At 43.1% G+C, this 26,854-nt stretch overlaps 1 protein-coding gene across 2 annotated transcripts in view; it reads right to left on the reverse strand.

The window, feature by feature from the left end:
- Positions 1-26,854, reverse strand: part of LOC137379688 (calcium-dependent secretion activator 2-like) — a 796,052-nt gene that overhangs the window by 220,075 nt on the left and 549,123 nt on the right. For both annotated transcript variants that reach the window (XM_068050896.1, XM_068050894.1), the window contains exon 13: positions 23,346-23,533. In XM_068050896.1, coding sequence (XP_067906997.1) covers positions 23,346-23,533 — 188 coding nt within the window. The remainder of the gene's footprint in view (positions 1-23,345; positions 23,534-26,854) is intronic.

Here is a 26,854-nt window from a genome sequence, read left to right on the forward strand (position 1 = left end):
AAACTAATAGTCCGCACTTTGTGGTTAGCGGTGAAGGGCCGGCTCTCGCCATTCATCAGAATCACCCACCTCTGTACAAAGACCTTTGCGGTGGGAGATCAGAACCACCCCCCCACCCTCACCCTGGGGTAGGAACTCCCCCACTTGACCCCTCTTCCAAGTCATGGATTGGACCTACCTGCTCCAGCAATCTGCTATGAAGTCTTCCCGGTCAGACTGGAAACAAAACCAATTAATCAGGCTACCTTGCAGGTGGGGAGCCTGTTTCACTTGTTAAAACTGCACAGCATGTGTGGAAATGCAGCACATCCAAAACCCTGTGTCCCTGCATATGCCCCTGTTAATATCCAGCCCACAGTCTACATTGGGAAGTATAAATTAGAATACTTATTTTGTTGTCTGGAAAGCAAAAAGGGGGAAAGAAAGATAGGATCAAGAGAGAGATAAAAGAGACAGAAAAAAGATAAAAACGTTTATTTATTAAATATCTAACTATAATTAAATTCTGTAGGAGTGAGACTCCACACAAGTAAAATTAGATTTTCAGGGCCATGGAGATTGTTTGACAGTAATTAAGACTGATCACACTGTTATAAATTCACTTACACCTGAATGCACCAGCCCTAACTTTTTCTGGTATATTTAGTGGGTAACTGTCACAACTTCAAGTAATTGCATAGATTTCAATCCAAAGTCTCTCACCGATATACCAAGCTTCCAAAGGAGATAGGCAACTCAGGCAGTAATTTCTTGATTTCCATGTTTAACTGTGCATGTGCGTGGAAGCTGTTACCCGATTTACTTCATAACAGTGAGTGATGGTAGCCTCAGCATTCTTCTTAACACAAAATCTGTGCTATTATACTTAACCAAATAAAATTGAACATTTTACTGTTACTTCTGTTTATGTCGCAGATAACAGCCAGCTTTTCATTCAAAAAAAATTATCAATTTGAATCCCAGACTGTTGCCCAAATAAATGATGTGCTTTACTGTACAGAATGAATGGGAATAGGGCGGCGTTGTGCTGTGCTGTAAGGTGGCAGGTTGTGAGTCTCTGATCAGTGGCCAGGGGGGCTAGAGAGCAGAGGCCTGGCACTTTCCAATATGAATCAAGAGGGGAGAAGTGTCGTCAATCAAGTCACCCACAACCTACACTCACACCACACAGGCTTCTCCCAAGCTCTGGTATTACATAGCCTATTGCGAAATGTTGCATATAGGACTTTAATGAGCTCCCGCAATGATCAATGGGTAAAGGCACTGGCTGATATCATAGACAGTAATGCAGAAAGGCAGGTTTGACTGCAGATCTGCATCGAGTTAGCTAATCCCAATCAGACACAAGCTGCAGCACTACAATTTACCTCAGCATCCTTGAGCTAAAGAAGGGGGCCTCCTGTTCCTGATCTCTATCCAGTGATTCCTACTGGCAAGTTAACATGAGAACATTGGATCATACTCGAATCTAACATCTCCCATGTGCAGACAGCTTTCTGGCATTTGCTTCTACGCACGACGAATCATGGCTATTTCATTGAGATGGCGGAGGGCTGCTACAGTTATCAAATCATAACCCTGCAAGGGGTTAACTCGTTCAGGAGAGAATATTTGAAACATAAAGGGGATCTAAAGATAAATGTACAGAAAAGGGCAAAGATATTCCAATATTAGACCATCACAACACAAAGTCACCACCATCATCTGGCAAGAAAGAAAGCATGGATTTTCTGATGGGTAAACAGACTATTGCCAAACATCAGGATAATTTGGGCAGCAATGAAGATTTCAGTACTCTAAAGGATAATCTAGTCCTACTTACATTAAAAAAATCAGTTTCAACAGGTTACAGTGTAATGCATCTGTCAAAATCTCTGAATATCTCATGACAAATAATTATTAATTATAAATGGGTGCTGATTCTCTGACTTCAAACTTGGTGCTTGGATGAACACTGCTCAAACAATGTAGAAAAATTCATGCAGGTTTAGACAAACTGCAGGTTAACAGTCACATCATCCTTCACACAAAGCTTCACTGCAAAGAACCAGTGGTTTGAATGTCCCGATGGAGTGAAGCAAAGTCATCTTACAAAGATAACTGTGACCAAGTATCTGAGGAGGTCACGCCAGGTTAACTGGTTACAGTGATACAAATGTACCTTAAAGCCACGCAAGCCATTGTTAGAGGCTCAGGTTTCTCATCTTTTAATGGCAAAAATTATGAAATGCAAAGAAATGGTTTCTTCAGAAAAAAACATGTCATTCTGTCAATCAGTGTTGAGCTTGGTCAAAGTAGACTGACAAGTTTGGAACTAGGATGTGAAAGCAGAGCAGTGGAAGTATCAGAACAAGAGGATCTTGGTATTTTGTATCAAAACAATTTGAGATAAATATGACAAGTATTAGTGAGTAACATCTCCTTGATGTCCCTGTGCAGACAAGATGGCAGCGTGTCACCTCCCTTTAGCTCAATGACTGACATTAGATGGTAATTCCTGACTAACGTTCACTCTGTTCATGAGTTGTCAGAGCAGATTGGAGTCAGTGCTGAGATGCTGGAGGATTCTGTCACATTCAAGCTCACTCTAGTAGGTGACAGTTTTAAGTTACAGTTGTCAAGAGACAGTTAAGGGTACGTGAGCCGACAAGTGTGAAAGGTGAGCCAGGAAGATGTCACTGCTGACGACCTGCTCTTGAAACGAATATCAGTAAACGGTCAAGAACCTGTCGTGTTTGATTGCCATTCAGCCAAGTGCTGTCATGTCACATAAGGAAGCCAAGCTTTCTGTAATGGAAACTATGAAACACGGCTTCATTATTTACAAAGAGAAATTTATTTCCAGAGCCCTGAGAGGTTTGTGTAAGGTACTTCTAACTGGAAAAAAAAGCAAAGGTATTTTAAATTGAAATAAACTGAGTTAGATAAAAGAAAAGGAAGAAAGACTTGCATTTATACTACACCTTTAACAACCTCAGGATGCCCCAAATCTCTTTGCAGTCAAAGAAGTACTTTTGAAGTGTAGTCACTGTTGCAATGTCAGTAACAGCAGTGCCAGAATTGTGCAACCTGCAATTATCTTAATTTCAACAAAATATTTTTGGAGAGGAGGGTTAGTTATTACTGCTGCTTTTCTGAATGTGTGCTGAGTGGTGGAGAGCCAGCCAGGCTGAGCTGAGCCTGCCAGGAGTGTAGACTGGGAACTTGTGTGGGCACTTGCCACGATTTTTCATTCACTTAAATAAATGGATGAAAAATCATGGCGAATATCCTGATATTTGCTTCTAGTAGATGGCTCTATCAACAACATGCTTCAGAAGACCTGACTCAATGTCTCCGCTTTCTTCCTTCCCCTTTTTAAGAGCTTCTTCAAGCACACACTCTTCTTGGCCAGCTGGATAGAGCTAGAGACTGTTTTGTAATCTCAAGTCTCAACTTCTTCAATGCTCTCCCCTGCAGTGTTCACAAACTCCAGCTCATTCATAACTGTATCTCCCATATCTTGTTCCACAGTAACTGCCACATCCCAATACCCCTGCCACCACTGGCATCCTGTCCCTTAGCGCAGTAAATTCAACATCCCAGTCCTCCTTTATAAAACCCTCTGTGGTCTTGCTGCACAGTACTCTCAAAATCCTACTTACACCCCAGGCTGTGACTATTGTGGGATCACTTTAAGAGACTAAGTGGAGAGTCACCCGAGGAAGTGAAGTCGCATCACACATGACCAGAGAGACGTGGATGCAGACCAATAGAGTAAGGCATGTGAAGGTGTGCTCCTACATTAGTTGTATGTATATATATTCCAATCTAAGTTACAATAAAGATCCACGTATTCTTATATTATTTGTATTTCTGTGAACAGACATCAGGATTGTCAGCTGAGGATCAGAAGGACCCCAGCAAGCTATGGGCATTCCTGGAAGATCAACTCAAGGTAAAGGTCAATTTCCAAGTACATTGGCTTGAGCTGATGGCCTACCGGCAAAGGCAGGATGAGTCCATTAACCAGTTTGTTGCAAGGTGCCGGGACGAAGCTCAGGAATGCAACTCCATAGATATTGTATGTTGGAACGGATCATGGAACTAGTCATTGCGTCTACCCCAATACAGTACTTTCAAAAAGACCTGCAAGAAAAGAAGAAAGGGCACAGCCTAGATGCATTACTTAACAATGGCAGGAAATTTGAAGCCATCATTGTTGGATGCCAACAGCTATAAGCGTTGGGGGCGGCTATGACAATTGGTATGGCAACCAAAGCTCAGAAGTCTGCTAAGACTGGTGGCAAATTTAGTCTGACTCACCCAATTCACAGTATCTGGTGTACCAGGACCAGTGCAATGCTTGTGGCATGTGAGGGCATTGGGCAAGGCAGTGCAGATAGGATTGGTGGCAGATCACGTGCAGCAAGAATGTCTCCAAGAGAGGATGGCAAAAGCAATAAAAGGTATGCCAACACACAAGTACCCAAGCAGGTGATTCAGGTCAGCAGAGAGCCAGATTGTCAGCAGGACAAGGATGAAGAATGCACTCAGTCAGTCTGGAAGGCAGAGCAAAGATAGACCTGTTAAGGCACAGCGAATAATGCGAGGCTGGATTGCATCTATTTTAACGCAAGGAGTCTTACAAGTAAGGCAGATGAATTGAGGGTGTTGATTAACACATGGGAATATGATATTACTGCTATCACAGTGACATGGTTGAGGGAACGGCAGGACTGCAGCTCAATATTCCAGGGTATAGAATCTTCAGGCATGACAGGGGGGTGTAAAAGAGGAGGTGGCATTGCACTGTTGATCAAGGAGTCAATTACTGCAATAAGGAGGGATGATATCTTAGAAGGTTCCTCAAATGAGGCCATATGGGTAGAACTTAAAAACAGAAAGGGAGCACTTTGCTGGGAGTGTACTACAAGCCTCCAAACAGTCAGGAGGAGTTAGAGAAGCAGATATGTAGGCAAATCTCAGAGAGGTGTGAAAATAATAGGGTAATAATAGTAGGGGATTTCAATTTCCCCAATAATAACTGGGATAGTCTTAGTGCAAAAAGGTTAAAAGGAGCGGAATTCTTAAAGTGCATACAGGAGAGCTTTTTGAGCCAGCATGTAGAAAGTCCGACAAGAAAAGGAGCGGTACTGGACCTAATCTTAGGGAATGAAGCCAGACAAGTGGTAGACGTGTCAGTGGGGGAGCATTTCGGGGATATGTGACGATAACTCTGTAAGATTTAAAGTAGTTATGGAAAAGGACAAAGATGGACTGGAAATAAAGGTACTGAATTGGGGAAGGCCGATTTCAATATGATAAAACAGGATCTGGCCAAAGCGGACTGGGAGCAGCTACTTGTTGGAAAGTCTACATCAGACCAGTGGGAGTCATTCAAAGAGGAAATAGTGAGAGTTCAGAGCCAACATGTTCCCATTAAGGTGAAGGGTAGGGCCAATAAGTCCAGGGAACCCTGGATGTCAAGGGTTATAGAGGATTGAATAAGGAAAACAAAGGAGGCTTATGGCAGATTCAGAGTGCTGAAAACAGTGGAGGCACTAGAGGAGTATAGAAAGTGTAGGAGGTACTTAAAAAAGTAATTAGGAGAGTGAAGAGAGGGCATGAAAAAACACTGGTGGGCAAGATAAAGGAAAATCCCAAGGCATTTTATAAGTATATTAAGGGCAGGAAGATAACTAGGGAAAGAGTGGCAATCTGTGTGTGGAGCAGGAGGATGTAGGTGAGGTTTTAAATGATTACTTTTCATCTGTGTTCACTATGGAGAAGGATGATGTAGGTGTAAAGATCAGGGAGGGGGACTGTGATATATTTGAACAAATTAGCATTGAAAGGGAGGAGGTATTAGCAGTTTTAGCAGGCTTAAAAGTGGATAAATCCCCAGGCCCAGATGAGATGTATCCCAGGCTGCTACATGAGGCAAGGCAGGAGATTGCAGGGGTTCTGACATAAATTTTCAAATCCTCTCTGGCCACATGAGAGGTGCCAGAGGACTGGAGGACCATGAATGTGGTACCATTATTCAAGAAGGGCAGTAGGGATAAACCAGGTAATTGCAGGTCAGTGAGTCTAACATCAGTGGTAGGTAAACTATTGGAAAATATTCTGAGGGACAGGATTAATCTCCACTTGGAGAGGCAGGGACGAATCAGGGATAGTCAGCATGGCTTTGTCAGGGGAAGATCGTGTCTAACAAAATTGACTGAATTTTTCGAGGAGGTGACTAGATGTGTAGGTGAGGGTAAGGCAGTTGATGTAGTCTACATGGACTTCAGTAAGGTTTTTGATAAGGTCCCGCATGGGAAATTGGTTAAGAAAGTAAGAGCCCATGGGATCCAGGGCAATTTGGCAAATTGGATCCAAAATTGGCTTAGTGGCAGGAGGCAGAGGGTGATGGTTGAGGGTTGTCTTTGCAATTGGAAGCCTGTGACCAGTAGTGTACCGCAGGGATCGGTGCTGGAACCCTTGCTGTTTGTAGTTTATTATTAATAATTTAGACATGAATATAGGAGGTATGATCAGTAAGTTTGCAGATGACACAAAAATTGGTGGTGTCGTAAATAGTGAGGAGGAAAGCCTTCGAATGCAGGATGATATAGATGGCTGGTAAGATGGGCAGAGCAGTGGCAAATGGAATTTAATCCTGAGAAGTGTGAGGTGATGAATTTTGGGAGGACTAACAAGGCAAGGGAATATACAATGGATGGTAGGACCCTAGGAAGTACAGAGGGTCAGAGGGACCTTGGTGTACTCGTCTATAGATCACTGAAGGCAGCAGCACAGGTACAAAAGGTGGTTAGGAAGGCATATGGGATACTTGCCTTTATTAGCCGAGGCATAGAATATAAGACCAGGGAGGTTATGATGGAGCTGTACAAAATGCTAGTTAGGCCACAGCTGGAGTACTGTGCACAGTTTGGCGCCACACTATAGGAAGGATGTGAATGCAGTGGAGAGGGTGCAGAAGAGATTCACCAGGATGTTGCCTAGTCTGGAGCATTTCTGCTATGAAGAGAGACTGGATAGGCTAGGGTTGTTTTCCTTAGAGCAGAGAAGACTGAAGGGGGGGGTCCTTACTGAGGTATCCAAAATTATGAGGGGCATAGATAAGGTAGATAGGAAGAAACTTTTTCCCTTAGCGGAGGCGTCAATTACTCGGGGACATAAATTTAAGGTATGGGGCAGGAGGTTTAGAGGGGTTCGAGGAAAAAATTTTTCACCCAGAGGGTGGTTGGAATCTGGAACACCCTTCCTGAAGGGATGGTAGAGGCAGGAACCCTCACAACATTTAAGAAGTATTTAGATGAACACTTGAAATGTCATAGCATACAAGGCTACGGGCCAAATGCTGGAAAATGGGATTAGAATATATAGGTGCTTGATGGCCAGCACAGATACGATGGGCCGAAGGGCCTGTTTCTGTGCTGTATAACTCTGACACTCGTGCAAACACTGAGCAAGCATTTCACATAATTAATTTTGGTTCAACATGTCAATGCTATTATGCAATCTGAGCCAATTGCCCTGATCGGGATTATATGTCTGCCAAAGTGTGGCAACATAAGTTCAGAATGAAAATCGACACTGGAGCAAGTGCAAATATTTTTCCCATCCATATAATGAAGGACACGTACTTAGTGAAATGGGAATCTATGGTGCAACCCACCAGGGCTAGACCGACTGCCTACAATGGTTCTCCAATCAAGTGTATTAGAACGACAACCTTACAGTGCAGCTATGAGAGCTCTAAATGGGTACAACAAACGTTTTACGTTGTAGACACAACTGGACCAGCCATTGCAGGACTTCCGATATTTATGAATTGTCACAATACATGAGGTCAGCACTGCACTGAAAGGTACAGAAGGTTGCAACAGAGCGCACTGAGTTGGTCAGAGACCTGAAATTACTCTACCCAGACAGGTTTGATGCAATCGGTGATTTCAAGGGTGATGCCATATTGCACATGAGGGAGGATGCAGTTCCTACTATCAGCGCGCCAAGGAAGTGCACGATACATATTCAAGAGAAGCTTAAAATGGAGCTGGATGAGATGGAGTGCAACGAAGTCATCCGCCGACTACACTAGCATTCCGATTGGTGCAGTTCCATCACCGGCATGTTGAAGAATGATGGGAATCTCAGGATTTGCTTAGACTCGTGATGGCTGAATTGAGCACTCGAGATGCCTGTATAAATCCCTACCTTGCAGGAGCTGAATCCGAAGTTTACTGGTGCTAAGTATATTTCAAAGTTCGACGCAAAGCATGGTCAGTCCACTTAACCAAAAAGTGCTGGAAGGTGGAATTAGACTGGGCAGCTAGTTTTTCAGCCGGCACGGACATGATGGGCTGAATGGCCTCCTTCTGTGCTGTAATTTTTCTATGGTTCGTGATTCTAACATTTAGAACACCATTCAGGAAATGCTGTTTCAGTTGGTTACTGTTTGGTCTGTGCATCAGCCAGGACATTTCCCCACAATACAAGGATAGGATAATGGAAAATGTCCTGGGCTGTATCTGTATAGCCATGATATTGCTGTGATGGGGTGGACCAAGGCAAAGCATGACTGAAACTTGCATATGCTAATGCTGGCTGTCCATCGTGATGGCCTTGTGTTTAACAGCAAGAAGTGCCAGGTCAACATTGGGCACATCAACTTCTTTGGGTCCATATATTCCACCACATGAAGATGCCCAGACCCAGATAAGACCAAAGATGTCTGAGCCATGCCAACTCCCCAGGACTGGACCTACAACAGTATCTAGGGCTGTTCAAACCTTTTGGACTTGTACATCCCCAATTTCACTGAGTGAGCAGTACTACTTGGGGAACTGTTGCATAAAGATACTCCTTACTTGTGGCAGGAAGACCACCAGCAGGTGTTTGAGTCTTTAAAGTTAGCTGTGTCAATCAAGACAGCATGTTACAATATTAGAACCTGACCAAAGAAACCATGCTTGAACACAACACCCCCCCAGAAGGGATTAGGCACCTGCATCATGCAGTAAGAGAAGCCTTTGCGATTGCCACAAACCTAATCCAACTACTCTAACATCGAACATGTGATCTAAGCTCTGGTTTTTGGTATTGTCAGGTTTCACACCTATTTGTTCGGAAAACATTTTACCATGGAAACTGACTGCAAGCCACTCAAGACCATATGGTGTAAACTGGTTATGAGTGTTCCTCTGTGGCTGTGGAAGCTTTTGGTGAAGGTGCAGGAGAACGATTGTGATGTCTGATATAAACTGGGTAGCAAAATGGTCACATTGGACACCCTAAGAAGGTTGCCTAACCTGACTAAAGATGCAGATGTCTTGCTAGATTTGCATAACCCCAGTGTGGATACTGAGATTGAAGATGTCTTGAAGATCGATCTTGAGTTTTGGACCCCACACATGCAAGCAATTAAGAGACGAGACGGCACGGGATCCTACGCTATCGTTGTTGTGGAAGGTGATTGTGGAAGGATGGCCTGACACCACTCAGAAAGTAACCAAGCCTCCTGGCGGTTTCTGGCCATATTGGAACATGCTCAATGTATCCCAAGAGGTGACTTTTAAAGGGAAACTAGTCCTGATACCTGAAGCTCTGTGTTATGATATTTTAATCCAATTAAATCAAGGCATTTAGTAATAGAAAGTACCAGACATTGTGCCAGAGAGATGGACTACTGGCCAGAAATCAACAGTGATGTTGAGACAGTGGTGAAATCCTGTGAGGTGTGTCAAAGTCATCAACCAAATCAACAGAAGAAACCCTTGATTCTGCATGAAAGTCCTTCACACCCATGGGCAAAGATTGGTACAGATTTAATTCATGTTCAAGGTGATAACTTCCTCCTTGTTGCAGATTTCTTCACCAAGTTTCCAATTATCAGGTGACTACGAGATATGCCAAGTGCAGTTGTTGCTGGTATGATCAGTGCTCTGTTCAGCTTATTTGGTGTGCCAGAAGAAATTATCTCTGACAATGGGCCACAATATGTTTCAAGACTGTTTCAAGAAATGTGTGTCAGCTGGGAAGCTCGTCACGTGAACGCATGGTGTGCACCATCAAATCATTAATTTTGAAGTGTAGGCAGATGGGACAAGATCTCAAGGTTGCAGTGTTACACCTCCGAGCTATTCCATCAGACATGGGATTACCGTCACCTGCAGAGTTGATGTTTGGAAGGCAGGTAAGAACTACGATGCCCATTCATCATCTCGCTAAGTTTTTTAACAGTAAGAGATGTACTGCTTTCTAAACAAGGGAAGATGAAGGCATCGTATGACAGCTAAGCAGGACCAGCATTAGTTCCATTGCAAGTAGGACAGAAGGTCAGAGTCCTTAATCATGCTTTGGGAACATGTTATCCTGCAGAGGTTGCTAGGATATGTCACCAGCCCAGATTGTACGAGGTCAAGACACCAAGTGGTGCGATTCTCAGATGGAACCAAAGTCAACTCAGAGCTGCACAAAAACACTATTTTTGATAACCCTGTGGCATCGCAGACATGTTCAAAGACAAAATCTGAAGATGAATGTACAGAGGCTATGAGCACAGAGGAAGAACATGTCAACCAGAGTTCTGAGTTACCAGAGTCTCAGAGGAGTTGTCAAGACAAGCTCAGCTCTGAGAAGAGGTTTACGATAACAAGATTGGGACAAATAAGCAGATGTCCTCTACATTTTAGAGTGTTAAACTTGCTTACTTGTAAATTATCTTTTGTTTTATTTCTGTACAATTAGTCTGAACCACAGCATCATGTATACTGTACATACGTTTTCTGATTAATGGGTTTTTTTGGAAAAAAGAGGGATTTTGTGGGATCACTTTAAGAAACAGAAAGTGAAAAGTCACCAAACGAAGTGATGTTGTGTTACACATGACCAGAGAGCTGTGAGTGCAGAATGATAGAGTAAGGTGTGTGTGGACGTGTACTCCTGTATTAGTTGTGTGTGTGTATGTGTTCCGGTTTAAGTTGCAATAAAGACCCACATGTTTTTCTCATATTATTTGTATTCCTGTGAATCTTATAATAATTCACACACTAAAGGAACAAATAATGTAAGTGACCTTTTGTCCTTTGACTCTGGCTTCATGTGCATCTCTTCCCCAACCCTCACCCACTCCCCATTCACCATTGATCACTGAGCTCCACTCTCAAACACAATCCCTCAACTCCTCAGCCATGCTACGGACTCTTCCCTCTTTTAAAAGTCTCCTCAAACCATTTTCTCATTCTTTAAAGATATTGGTCTTGATTTTGAGGTCACCGACGAAGCAAGGGCACTTGCCACTGACCTTGAAGAATTCCCCACTGAGAGATCCAGTGATCTCTGTAAAGGCCGGCTATCCGACCTGAACCTGACGGGACAACATGTGGCGGGTTCAGGTCGGGTTGGTTCGCACTTACGGGTCCGGCATTCGGGCTCGGGTCATGTTGGACACGCTCTATCACCACCTCTGGTAAGTGGCTCCAATGTTAAAACACTTTCTGGACTTGAAAGATAGTTTTGTTACAGTTTTTTTAAGCTTGTGCAGATAAGCAACAAAGTGAAAAATGGAAGGTAGGTTAACTGATGGTCGGGTCGGGCCGAGCGTGGGAAAAAATGAAAGAACTCGGGCCGGTCGGGCTTGTGGTCAGATGTGGTTCTGTCGGGCTTGGGTCGGGTTTCATTTGCAGACCTGAGCCAGCCTTTAGATCTCTGTCGTGAGCACTTTAACTCTCTTGCGGTAGAGTGGATTGCTGTGTTCTTTACTGGGGAGTCCCAGTGAGGAATTACAGTGATGCCATCAAGCTGTCCAAGGAACTAATCACTTAAAGAATTCTCACAGGTAGCCAGCCAGAAAATGAAAAGCACTAAAATCAAATCATGTTTTAACAATTTTACACAGAGTAAAATAAAGATTGGGACATACACATGAACATTTAAAAAAAAACTTAATTCAACAAACATCCAGTAATTAATCATGAACAAAGGAGCTGAATTCCAGAGGTGAGGTGAGAGTGACTGCCCTTGACATCAAGGCAGCATTTGACTGAGTGTGGCATCAAGGAGCCTTAGTAAAATTGAAGTCAATGGGAATCAAGGAAAAAATCTTCACAGATTGGAGTCATACCAAGCATGGTTGTGATTATTGCAGGCCAATCAACTCAGCCCCAGGACATCGCTGCAGGAGTTCCTCAGGGCAGTGTCCTAGGCCCAACCATCTTCAGCTGCTTCATCAATAACCTTCCTCCAACACAAGGTCAGAAGTTGGGATGTTTGCTGATGATTGCACAGTGTTCAGTACCATTCACAACTTCTCGGATACTAAAGCAGCCCGTGCCTGCATGCAACAAGACCTGGACAAGTTTCAGGCTTGGGCTGATTAGTGGCACACAAGTGCCAGACAATGACCATCTCCAACAAGAGACAGTCTAACCATCTCCTCTTGGCATTCAATGGCATTACCATCGTTGAATCCCCCACCATCAACATCCTGGGGGTTATTATTGACCATAAACTTAACTGGACCAGTCATATAAATACTGTGGAGGTCAGATATTGGGAATTCTGCGGCGAGTAACTCATTCCCTGACTCCCCAAAGCCTGTCCACAATCTACAAGGCACAAGTTATAGAAAACTCTCCACTTGCCTGGATGAGTGCGGCTCCAACAACACTCAAGAAGCTTTACGCTATCCAGGACAAAGCAGCCCACTTGATCGGCACCCCATCCACCACCTTAATCATTCATTCCCCCCTCCACCGGCACACAATGGCAGCAGTGTGTACCATCCTGAAGATGCCCCGCCGCAAGTTGCCAAGGCTGCTTCGACAGCACGTTCCAAACCTGCAATCTTTACCATCTAGAAGAACAAGGGCAGCAGACACATGGGAAAACTATCACCTGCAAGATCCTTTCCAAGTCATACACCATCCTGACTTGGAACTAAATCACCGTTCTTTCACTGTCACTAAGTCAAAACCTGGAACTCCCTAACAGCACTGTGGGTGTACGTAGAGCACATAAATTGCAGTGGTTCAAGAAGGCAGCTCATCAATGCCTTCTCAAGGGCAATGAGGGATGGACAATCAATGCTGGCATTGCCAGCAATGCTCACATCCCAACAATGGCTTTTAAAAATGGAGACATTTCATAATACTCCATCAATATAAATTTTTTTTCAGGATAGATCAGGTGTTTAGCCACAGTTATTACTCAAGGTGTAACGTTTTATCGAGTTTCTGATGTGAGAGCAGAAAACAGGGAACTCTTGCCACATTAACTGAGTTCACTGATTGCTGGTTCTGGAGAGGGCACAAGGCAGCCTGTGGCGGTGCACTGAGTGACAGACCACAACTTTAGAATTTCCACGCTAATCTGAGTATGTGCTAAATCATGAAGTTGCAGTCAGTCTCAGAGGGGTAATGACACCAAATGCTGACAGTTTGCTATCAAAAAACCCCTGCAAAGTCTGGACAATTACTGATTCTGTTTTTGGCCAACTATCTCAAGACTTATCTATTGCAAAGATGGTGTGTAAAGACATGTTTTTCTAATGTTGTTTTAACTTCTGGATTTGTTACTGTTTTGAAGTCCTCCTTGAGCTCTGGGTTAAACTATACAGATGGTGGGGAAGGTGGGAATTGTACATTAATTCTGGTTCCATTTATATTCTGAGGGTTTCAGTACTCACCCTACAAAAAATGTCAAACCAGTGTAATATATTCAGTCACTTATCGGAACATATTCAACACAATAGGCACAACTCACACAATTGTGTTGATTTGAATGGGGAAGGTTAAAGCAGAAAAGGATTAATCATTTTAATGTCACTGTGCTTTTTTGTTACAAGATGTATTTCCTAACAAAGTAAATAAATTTATAATATTTCTGGTCTTTCAGTTGAACATATTGTTTTAAAAATATTACTGCTCCTAATGATAATTAGGTATGACATTTTTAACTGTTGGTCACTTTATTGGAAAAATAGCTTTTAACAGCATACCATAATGAAATATGGTTACTATATCATTAGAAGTCAGAATTTGATCATTGAACTCCAAACATTTAACCTTTTTTTCTCACTAGCCTGGTCATTTTTATGCAGCAAGGAAGTCTGCTTACAGTAAGTTAAAATACTTTAGCTGATCACAGCCAACCTCACGATTAGAGCATGATCCAAACATGGAGCCCTAACTCCGATCAGTACTGTTATGAACGTGATTCTGTTTCTGTTAAAAATATTTTTTGAAGGAATTCATGGTCAAACTGAATAAATGTTGGGCCAGCTTTTTTCCAAGAATGCACAGAAAAAACTAATTTGGCAACATGACTCACGTTAAAAATAGAACAGAAACCTTGGCAACAGCAAAGATGTGGGCAGAGAAGTCAGTTGCACGTCCCTTGATTGGACAAGCCCAGTAGCAGCACAGCGCACCTGGGATGGGCAGAAAACTCACAAGTTTTTTGGTTGTGGGTCAGTGTGTGTGTTTTACCTTCTGGAGTCAGCGGCTATCAAAGGCAAACCTGCTGAAGTGTAAAAAGGAGAGAAGACCACAACATAGCTCGCTTTCCAGCATCTCTAAAGGACCCTGTGAAGTCCACTGTGTCAATTCATCTAATTTCTTGTCTTTGAAGAAAGCCTGCTAAATTACTTTTCAACGCTGCCTGAAAAGAGCTGTTCCAAAATATCTCAGTGACCTGTCTAAATGTACTCAGAAGTTAGAACGTATGCCAGTTTTGGAACCTGTCTCATCTGCTGTTTTCTTCAAAAATGAGCAAATAGTCTGCCCAAGTTTTTACATCTGTAACAGAGCTCTGAATTTATAAACATCCCTTTATTTTCAGTTTACTGGTGTATATGTGCATGTGAGCATGAAGAGAATAAGGCAAAATAAAAGGAAATTTAAAATTTCGATTTCTGTGTTTATGTTTTTACTTCATTACTAGTTCAGATTTGTTTTATAATAAACCGATAATGTTGCTGTTCATTAAAGAAACCTGGTTAGTGTGTTCTATCCTGGAAAAAATAGAGTATATGATTGCCCATATCGATAAGTGGGAAAAATTAAAATATGTTTTTTTTATTCATTCATGGGATGTGGGCATCGCTGCCTAGGCCAGCATTTATTGCCCATTCTTAATTGCCCTTGAGAAGGTGGTGGTGAGCTACCTTCTTGAACTGCTGCAGTCCATGTGGGGAAGGTACACCCACAGTGCTGTTAGGAAGGGAGTTCCAGGATTTTGACCCAGCGACATTGAAGGAACAGCAATATAGTTCCAAGTCAGATTGGTGTGTGGCTTGGAGGGGAACTTGCAGGTGGTGGTGTTCCCATGCATTTGCTGCCCTCGTCATTCTAGGTGGTAGAGGTCGCGGGTTTGGAAGTTTGTGTCCTGTGGAGAAGTGGAACTAGAATGATCAGTGCACTCCTCCCGCCTTGGTCGTAACAGTATATATCAGGAAATTATGGGTTTGATCCCATTAGTAAACAGAAAACCTTAGGGGCATTGTTTTCATGCTACCAGCAGATGACTCCGCACTTCAGGAATGTGGCTTCAGAAGGAAACTGGTCTTTGAGAGTCATAAGACACAGGAATCGCCTTGACCTCCAAATTCATTATGTCTGGTTTACAATCCGGTCCTGCTCTTATATTTGACATTTATTTGCTAAAAAAATGTTTGTTATTTCAGAGAGATGAACACTTGAGAAATGCAAGCAGTAACATTCATACAAATCTTCAATTAGGAACCTAAATAACTAGGAATTTAGAGGACTGGAAAGACCATAGTGGTCAATCAATCAGCTTGCCTGACTTTCGTTCTTTTACCTGAATGAATGAATAACTGGGTGGGTTCCCTTACAGTTATGTGATCATCCTCACCTGCTTTTCCTAAATGTGTTCCATCCCCATGATTATTTATGCTCAAAGGACAAAAGAAGAAAATCGAGCCCTCCATCTCTTGTACTGTTCAATGGGCGCCATTTTGAATTTGGCTGCGAGTGTACAACAGGGGTGACTGATTCAGCTGCTGTTATACATCTGTCCCGATTTGCATTTCCAACAACAAGAACTTGCATTTGTATAGCACCTATAACGTAATAAAATGTCCCTAGGTACTTCACAGGTCAGTTATAAAGCAAAATTTGACACGGAGCCCATGAGGAGCTATTACGCCAGATGGCCAAAGGCTTGCTCAAAGAGGTAGTGCCTTAAAGGCAGAAAGAAAAGCAGAGAATCAGAGAGTTTTGGGGAGGGAATTCCAGAGCTTAGGGCCTTGGCAGTGGAAGGCACAGTCACCAATCTGGGATGTTCAGGAGGCCAGAATTTGAGGACTGCAGATATCTTGGAGAATTGTAGGGCTGGAGGGGATTACAGAGACAGGGAGGGGCAAAGCCCTGGAGGGAGTTGAAAACAAGAGTGAGAATTTTAAAATCGAGGCAGTACATAACTGGGAGCCAATGTTGGTCAGCAAGCACAGGGGTGATAGGTGAACAGGATCTGGTGCGAGTAAGGAGATGGGCAGCAGTGTTTTGGATGACCTCAAGTTTATGGAGGGTAAAACATAGAAGGCTGGCCGGATGTGCAGTGGAATAGTCAAGTCTAGCGGTAACAAAGGCATGGATGAGGGTTTCAGCAGCAGACGAGCTGATGCAGCGGCAAAATTGGCCAGTTACAGAGATGGAAATAGATAGTCTTAGTGAGGGCATGGATATGAGGTTGTAGCTCATTTTGTGGTCAATATGGCACCAAAGTTGTGCTCAGACAGGTTCAGCCTCAGACTGTCGCCAGGGAGACAGATGGAGTCGGTAGCTAGGGAATGAAGTTTGTAGCAGGGACTGAAGATAATGACTTTATTCTTCCCAATATATCACTGGAGGAAATTTCTGCTCATCCAGTCCTGGATATGGGACAAAGAGTCTGATAAGTTAGAGACAGTGGAGGAGTCAAGAGAGGTGGCGATGAGGTAGAGCTGGGTGTCATCAGTGTGCATATGGAAAGTGATGCTGTGTTTCCAAGGGGCAGCATGGAGATGAGAAATTGGAGGAGGCCAAGGATAGATCCTTAGGAAACACCAGAGGTAATGGTGCAGGAGTGTGAAGATTGCAGATGATTCTCTGGCTACAATTAAATAGATAAGAATGAAACCAGGTGAATGCAGTCCCGCCCAGCTGGACAACAGCAGAGAGGCACTGGAGGAGGATGGCATGGTCAAAGGCTGAAGGCAGGTTAAGGAGGATGAGGAAGAATAGTTTACCTTTCTCACAGTCACACAGGATGTCATTTGTAACTTTGATAACATCCGTTTTGGTCTGTGGCAGAGTGGAAACCTGATTAGAGGGAATCAAACATGGAGTTTGGGGAAATGGGCATGAATTTGGGAGATGACAACATGTTCAAGGACTTGAGGGGAAAGGGAGGCTGGAGATGGGTCAGTAGCTTGTAAGGACAGTGTGGTCAAAGTTCAGTTTTTTGAGAGGAGTGATGTGGCAGATTTGAAAATTTCAATTAACTTCAAACTCTATTGATGATTGCATTCCCATCTCCAGGAGTTAGTCTGAAGCTGAACCAGATGTTCACAATGTCAGTGTTTGATTCAACCTCAAGCTGAATTTCTGAGCCCATATATTCTCCATCACAAAGACTGCCTTTTTCCACCTCAATAACTTCACTTACCTACTCCATTCCTCAATCCACCTGCCATTGAAACCATTATCTATGATATTGTCACCTTGGACTGAACTGTTCATAATTATTCATATTCAGCAATAATACTGTGGAGGATTTCCTGGAGTGTGTACATGACGGTTTTTTAGAATAATACGTTGAGGAACCAACTACAGAACAGGCTATCCTAGACTGGGTATTGTGCAATGAGAAAGGATTAATTAACAATCTTGTTGTGCGGGGTCCCTTGGGGAGGAGTGACCAGAACATGAAAGATTCTTCATTAAGATGGAGAGTGAAGAAGCTGAATCCAAAACTAGGGTCCTGAATCTAAATAAAGGAAACTACGAAGGTATGAGGTGCGACTTGGCTATGGTAGATTGGGGAACTTTACTAAAAGGGTTGACGGTGGATCGGCAACAGATAATATTTAAAGAACGTGTGCATGAATTAGAACAATTATTCCTTCCTGTCTGGCGCAAAAATAAAACCAGAAAGGTGGCTCAACCGTGGCTTACAAAAGAAATTAGGGGTAGTATTACATCCAAAGAGGAGGCATATAAAATTGCCAGAAAAAGCAGCAAGTCTGAGGATTGGCAGCAGTTTAGAATTCAGCAAAGGAGGACAAAGAGGTTGATTAAGCGGGGGAAAATAGAGTATGAGTGTAAACTTGCAGGGAACATAAAAACTGACTGTAAAAGCTTTTATAAATATGTGAAGAGGAAAAGATTAGTGAAGACAAATGTAGATCCCTTACCGTCAGAAACGGGGGAAATTATAATGGGGAACAAAGAAATGGCAGAACAATTAAACAGATACTTTGGTTCTGTCTTCACAAAGGAGGACACAAATAACCTCCCAGAAATGTTAGGGAACCAACAGTCTAATGAGATGGAGGAACTGAAGGAAATCAGTATTCGTAAAAAAAAGTGCTAGGGAAATTAATGGGATTAAAGGCTGACAAATCCCCAGGGCTTGATAATCTACGTCCCAGAGTACTAAATGAAGTGGCCCTGGAAATAGTGGAGGCATTGGTGGTCATCTTCCAAAATTCTATAGACTCTGGAGCAGTTCCTACAGATTGGAGGGTGGCAAATGTAACCCCATTATTTTAAAAAGGAGGGAGAGAAAAAACAGGGAATTACAGACTAGTTAGCCTTACATCAGTAGTGGGGAAAATGCGAGAGTCGATTACAAAGGATGTGATAGCAGAACACCTTCAAAGCATAAACAGGATTGGGCAAAGTCAGCATGGGTTTACGAAAGGAGAATCATGCTTAACAAATCTACTGGAGTTTTTTGAGGATGTAACCAGTAGAATAGATAAGGGAGATTTTCAGAAGGCTTTTGACAAGGTCCCACATAAGAGGTTAGTGTTCAAAATTAAAGCACATGGGATTGGGGATAATATACTGGCATGGATTGAGAATTGGTTGACAGACAGAAAACAGAGAGTAGGAATAAATGGGTCTTTTTCCAGGTGGCAGGCAGTGACTAGTGGGGTACCGCAGGGATCAGTGCTTGGGCCCCAGCTATTCACAAGATATATTAATGACTTGGGTGAGGGAACTAAATGTAACATTTCCAAGTTTGCAGATGACACGAAGCTGGGGGCGGGGGTGGGGGTGGGGGGGGGGGGGGTGGGGGGGGGTGGAATATGAGCTGTGAGGAGGATGGAAAGAGGCTCCAATGTGATTTGGACAAGTTGGGTGAATGGGCAAATGCATGGCAGATGCAGTATAACATTGATAAATGTGAGGTTATCCACTTTGGTCGTAAAAACAGAAAGGCAGATTATTATCTGAATGTTGATAGATTGGGAAAGGGGGAGGTGCAGCGAGTCCTGAGTGTCCTTGTACACCAGTCGTGAAAGCAAGCATTCAGGTGCAGCAAGCAATTAGGAAGGCGAATGGTATGTTGGCCTTCATTGCAAGAGGATTTGCGTACAGGAGCAAGGATGTATTACTGCAATTATACAGGGCCTTGGTGAGACCACATCTGGAGTATTGTGTGCAGTTTTAATCTCCTTATCTGAGGAAGGATGTTCTTGCCATGGAGGGAGTGCAAAGAAGATTTACTAGGCTGATTTCTGGGAAGGCAGGATTGGCGTATGAGGAGAGATTAGGTTAACTAGGCCTATATTCACTGGAGTTTAGAAGAATGAGAGAGGATCTCATAGAAACCAACAAAATTCAAACAGGACTAGACAGGCTAGATGCAGGGAGGATGTTCCCGATGGCTGGGGAGTCCAGAACTAGGAGTCACAGTCTCATGATACGGGGTATGTCATTTAGAACCGAGATGACATTTCTTCACTCAGAGGGTGGTGAACCTGTGGAATTCTCTACCGCAGAAGGCAGTGGTGGCCAAGTCATTAGATATATTCAAGAAGGAGATAGATATATTTCTTAATGCCAACGGGATCAAGGGATATGGGGAGAAAGCGGGAACAGGGTACTGAATTCGACAATCAGCCATGATCTTTTTCGAATGGCGGAGCAGGCCTGAAGGGCCAAATGGCCTAATCCTGCTCCTATTTTCTATGTTTCTATTCCAATCCCTTCATGGGCGGCCTTCTATCGTTCAATCGTCTGTAAACTACAACTCATCCAAAGCTCTGCTGCCCATATCCTATCCTGCACCAAGGTCTGCGTACCGATCACACTCTTGCTAATCTACATTGACTTCCAATCCCCACCAATGCATTAAATTTAAATTCTCATCCTTGTGTTTAAACCTCTTCATCTCCCTTTCCTCCTTAACATCCACATCTTTGACCAAGCTTTTGGTCAACACTCCTAATATCTGCTTCTTTAGCTCAGCATTTGTTTTTGTCTGATTAAGTTTTGGACATCTCTCTACTTTAAAGGTGCTATATAAATGTAAGTTGTTGCTGCTCATTGTCCTCTTTACTGCTGGCAAACACTGTGCTGCTGGTTTCAATGAAGTATCCATTCATACCCCATATCCCTCTCCTGCATCCCAATGTGTTTTCCTATTATTTATCTTATACTGTCAATGCTTATTTCCCTTCTCTACTTGCATCATTGTGCATTTGTTTTATGCAAACTTTAGATTCTTCAAGGTTAATCCCAAACAACTCAATGGTAGATAACCTGCAAGGTTGCTTTGCACTGTATTCTCTTGTTTTGTGTGATTTATATTTCTAAGTGTAGAGAAATGAAAATAAAAGGCTAAGAAGACTCATGTCATTGTCGACAGGAATAGTGCCGGAAGACTGGAGGATAGCAAATGTTGTCCCCTTGTTCAAGAAGGGGAGTAGAGACAGCCCTGGTAATTATAGACCTGTGAGCCTTACTTCGGTTGTGGGTAAAATGTTGGAAAAGGTTATAAGAGATAGGATTTATAATCATCTTGAAAAGAATAAGTTCATTAGAGATAGTCAGCACGGTTTTGTGAAGGGTAGGTCGTGCCTCACAAACCTTATTGAGTTTTTTGACAAGGTGACCAAACAGGTGGATGAGGGTAAAGCCGTGGATGTGGTCTATATGGATTTCAGTAAGGCGTTTGATAAAGTTCCCCACGGTAGGCTATTGCAGAAAATACAGAAGTATGGGATTGAAGGTGAATTAGTGCTTTGGATCAGAAATTGGCTAGCTGAAAGAAGACAGAGGGTGGTGGTTGATGGTAAATGTTCATCCTGGAGTATAGTTTCTAGTGGTGTACCGCAAGGATCTGTTTTGGGGCCACTGCTGTTTGTCATTTTTATAAATGACCTGGATGAGGGTGTAGAAGGGTGGGTTAGTAAATTTGCGGATGACACGAAGGTCGGTGGAGTTGTGGATAGTGCCGAAGGATGTTGTAGGTTACAGAGGGACATAGATAGGCTGCAGAGCTGGGCTGAGCGATGGCAAATGGAGTTTAATGCGGAAAAGTGTGAGGTGATTCACTTCGGAAGGAGTAACAGGATTGCAGAATACTGGGCTAATGGGAAGATTCTTGGTACTGTAGATGAGCAGAGAGATCTTGGTGTCCAGGTGCATAAATCCCTGAAGGTTGCTACCCAGGTTAATAGGGCTGTTAAGAAGGCATATGGTGTGTTAGCTTTTATTAGTAGGGGGATCGAGTTTCGGAGCCACGAGGTCATGCTGCAGCTGTACAAAACTCTGGTGAGACCGCACCTGGAGTATTGCGTGCAGTTCTGGTCACCGCATTATAGGAAGGATGTGAAAGCTTTGGAAAGGGTGCAGAGGAGATTTACTAGGATGTTGCCTGGTATGGAGGGAAGGTCTTACGAGGAAAGGCTGAGAGACTTGAGGTTGTTTTCGTTAGAGAGAAGGAGGAGAAGAGGTGACTTAATAGAGACATATAAGATAATCAGAGGGTTGGACAGGGTGGATAGTGAGAGCCTTTTTCCTCGGATGGTGATGGCAAACACGAGGGGACATAGCTTTAAGTTGAGGGGTGATAGATATAGGACAGATGTCAGAGGTAGTTTCTTTACACAGAGAGTAGTAGGGGCGTGGAACGCCCTGCCTGCAACAGTAGTAGACTCGCCAACTTTAAGGGCATTTAAGTGGTCATTGGATAGACATGTGGATGAAAATGGAATAGTGTAGGTCAGATGGTTTCACAGGTCGGCGCAACATCGAGGGCTGAAGGGCCTGTACTGCGCTGTAATGTTCTATGTTCTATGATAAAGAAACCACCCAGACAGCATGAACAAACAGGAAGTAAATCAGGAAGTAGTGATCAGGTGATGAAATGTGGGAAGGGTTTAAAGCAGAAATAGCTGATCATCGATTTGGGTGCTCTCTGCAGGGGGAGCAGAAAGTGCAGTGCGCACTGGTCAGTAAGTAGTGGGATGGCAGAACAAGGAATTCCATTCATTCAAAGTGAACAGTAAATTGGGGGCTAGAGGCCAACAATTTCCTGGTCAGCACTTCCTTACAAGCACTGCTCTTCACTGGGAGCACCTGAATGGAGAATCAGCATTGCAGACTTTAACATGGTAAAATGAACTGAGGAATCTATCGACCAGTCAATAAAATAAATATTAACATTCGAAACAAGTACAACTATAAGTGGGGAATAGAGCAAAGTAGAGTGAGCTCAGTTATTTTTCTCCATATCTTTAGATCACTCAATTGAATTAATCAGTCCGTAACAAAGAGTAGAGGCAAACAATTTGTTCTAGATGTCGATGAATTCTGTTCATGTTTGTTTCTCAGAAGTACATGTTTGATCCAGAGTACCTGACATGTCAGTTTCCCTGCTGTTTTTTCAAAAAATTGCCTTTTGCTACCTATTTTCTCAGCTCCTCTCGAAAGGCCCTGAGCCTCCTTGCTGGGGTACAGTTCCAATGATGCTGGTTGGTCTGCAGTACCTCAGCCAACCTTCATCTGTGAACCTTGACAGTTTGTGTCAACAGGCTATTAGATATTGCAGTTATATGCTACTGGTTACTATCACTGCTTTCTTCTCCTTAATGGCTGTCATGGTGCAGTCTTACACAATCCACACTGGAATTTAAATGAAGAATAAAAGAATAAAGTTGCGTACTAATCACATCTGAATCACACAACTGCTCAGCAACAAGCAGTTGAATGGTCAGTCTGATATAAAGGGGTTGAAGAACCTCAAGTCATTCCTGCTCTTAGAACTACATCGCTCTGTCATTTTTGGCACCCTACCATTTGTCTTTGCTATTGAGCTTTAGTTTATAAAATCACCTGTTGCCATGGACATGAGAGGCACAGAAAGCGAAGCTGTAATGCAGCAGTGTTGGATCGATCATTGTGCCACCTTCTGCACGTTCTATCAGCTCCTTGAGATAGCAGAGATGACGATGACAACCTCGCAGCCCATAGCGGGAACAGTATTCATCCAGCACAAACACCTGGCCAGGGCTAAACCAACCCTGAGGGAGGAAACAGAACAGAATTCCAAGTTATCAGTGTGACAATTTATAATTAATTTTGGGTGTTTCACTCTGTCTATATAGTAAATCTGGAGACTTAAATTTAAACACAATAATTTCATTAAGGAAAAATACAATAATTAAAGCAGTTCTTTAATACTTTGGCAGGTTGAGGTTCATACCAGAACCAAAAATAAATTCTTTCTTTCACAGTCATTTAATTTCTCTCTCTCCAGGCAAATTACACACCATCGACCTCGATCCAGTAGGGAAGGCAAGAATGCTAGTCTTTTTGATGACAGACATAACTCAAATACAATGAGACCAGCTTTGTGCCTCTGTGAGACACACTGCTCACAATCTCAGGCTGGGTTAATAACTGGTAGAACCCAGAACTAGATATACGTGGATTTCAGGATTCAACTCACCAATCATTGAAATACTTCAACTGCTGTGACAAATAGTGAAGGAACTTGATCAATATTTTTCTTATTAGTAACATAAAAGGAAATAAAACTGAACAAAAACCACAACGGGTCTGCAATAATGAACAAAATCTATACTATTATTGCAATCCAGGGCACAAATACATTATTTGTGAAGAACCAACTGTTTTGCCAGAGTGCTCTTTCATATACTCAAACACTTGCAGAGTTGGTTACTGTCAAATGAATTTCCTTAACCATTTAAGTAGTAAACTATGAAATAGTAAGAAACAGTCTCCTCATCAACAAGATCACTCAGTGTATAAGATTAGCCCAACATAGCCATTCTTAATTCATATATCTATAAAACACCCTCTTCATTTGCAGGGCTTATTCATATACTTTATCAGTTCACCTTTGACCTGGTCAATTGCTTTGCACACTGCTCAGGAACAACGCTGTTAGGATTGCTCCAATTCATAATATTTTTCAGCATCTAACCAGAAATGTTTGGTGCGATGAAATTATCCATTAGCATGATGCAAACATTAATGCAGCCAAATGCATTATCCAGATCAATAAATCAATACTTAATGTGAATACATTTATCCAGTGATCAGGGTGGGCAGAGAATCTTCTGTGTGGCAAGTGTGGAGAATTGTAAGCCTCTTCTATAAAGAACAGAATTATGATTTCATCACTCAGAGACCGTGGAAATTTTGTCCTAAGGGAAAGCAAAAACTCTATTTTAACACAGCGAGGACTGACCTAACATCTCATCGAAGATCCTCCCTGATAAGCAACAACTTACTTATATTTAGTGCCTTTAACGGACTCTTCTTCTTTGGCCTCCTTGTCTTGAGAGACAATGGGTAAGCGCCTGGAGGTGGTCAGTGGTTTGTGAAGCAGTGCCTGGAGTGGCAGACTCTTCCACAGGTGCTGCAGATAAAATTGGTTGACAGGGCAATTATGCAGTTGGCTCTGTCCTTGCGCTTCTGACTTTTTTCCTGCCAACTGCTAAGTCTCTTCGACTCGCCACTCTTTAGCCCCGCCTTTATGGGTGCCTGCCAGCTCTGGCGAAGGCTGGCAACTGAATCCCACGACTTGTGATCAACGTCACAGGACTTCATAACAGAGTAAGCAGTAAGGTAACAGAATGCTTGAGTGGAGCACCACCATCATAGATCTGTTGGGCTGAATGGCCTATTTCTGTGTAAAATTCCATGTAATTCACAGAACAAAGAACAGTACAACACAGGAACAGGCCATTCGGCCCTCCAAGCCTGCGCCAATCTTGATGCCTGTCTAAACTAAAACCTTCTGCACTTCTGGGGTCCATATCCCTCTATTCCCATCCTATTCATGTATTTGTCAAGATGCCTCTTAAACGTCGCTATCGTACCTGCTTCCACCACCTCCCCCGGCAGCAGGTTCCAGGCACTCACCACCCTCTGTGTAAAGAACTTGCCTCGGACATCCCCTCTAAACTTTGCCCCTCGCACCTTAAACCGATGTCCACTAGTAACTGACTCTTCCACCCCGGGAAAAAGCTTCTGACTATCCACTCTGTCCATGCCGCTCATAACTTTGTAAACCTCCATCATGTCGCCACTCCACCTCCGTCGTTCCAGTGAAAACAATCCGAGTTTATCTAACCTCTCCTCATAGCTAATGCCCTCCAGACTAGGCAACATCCTGGTAAACCTCTACTGTACCCTCTCCAAAGCCTTCACGTCCTTCTGGTAGTGTGGCGACCAGAATTGCACGCAATATTATAAGTGTGGCCGAACTAAAGTTCTGTACAGCTGCAGCACGACTTGCCAATTTTTATACTCAATGCCCCGACCGATGAAGGCAAGCATGCCATATGCCTTCTTGACTACCTTATCCACCTGCATTGCCACTTTCAGTGGCCTGTGGACGTGTACGCCCAGATCTCTCTGCCTGTCAATACTCCTAAGGGTTCTGCCATTTACTGTATATTTCCCACCTGCATTAGACCTTCCAAAATGCATTACCTCACATTTGTCCAGATTAAACTCCATCTGCCATGTCTCTATCCAAGTCTTCAACCGATCTATATCCTGCTGTATCCTCTGACAATCCTCATCGCTATCCGCAACTCCACCAACCTTTGTGTCGTCCGCAAACTTAATCATCAGACCAGCTACATTTTCCTCCAGCTCATTTATATATACTATAAACAGCAAAGGTCCCAGCACTGATCCCTGCAGAACACCACTAGTCACATCCCTCCATTCAGAAAAACACCCATCTACTGATACCCTCTGTCTTCTATGACAGAGCTAGTTCTGTATCCATCTTGCCAGCTCACCTCTGATCCTGTGTGACTTCACCTTTTGTACCAGTCTGCCATGAGGGACCTTGTCAAAGGCTTTACTGAAGTCCATATATACAACATCCACTGCCCTTCCTTCATCAATCATCTTTGTCACTTCCTCAAAAAACTCAATCAAGTTAGTGAGACACGACCTCCCCTTTACAAAACCATGCTGCCTCTCGCTAATAAGTTTGTTTGTTTCCAAATGGGAGTAAATCCTGTCCCGAAGAATCCTCTCTAATAATTTCCCTACCACTGACGTAAGGCTCACCGGCCTATAATTTCCTGGATTATCCTTGCTACCCTTCTTAAACAAAGGAACAACGTTGGCTATTCTCCAGTGCTCTGGGACCTCACCTGTAGCCAATGAGGATACAAAGATTTCTGTCAAGGCCCCAGCAATTTCTTCCTTTGCCTCCCTCAGTATTCTGGGGTAGATCCCATCAGGCCCTGGGGACTTATCTACCTTAATGCTTTGCAAGACGCCCAACACCTCCTCCTTTTTGATAACGACATGACCCAGACTATCTACACTCCCTTCCCTAGGCTCATCAT

The sequence above is a fragment of the Heterodontus francisci genome, chromosome 18, assembly GCF_036365525.1.
Source record: "Heterodontus francisci isolate sHetFra1 chromosome 18, sHetFra1.hap1, whole genome shotgun sequence".
Classification (NCBI taxonomy): Eukaryota; Metazoa; Chordata; class Chondrichthyes; order Heterodontiformes; family Heterodontidae; genus Heterodontus; species Heterodontus francisci.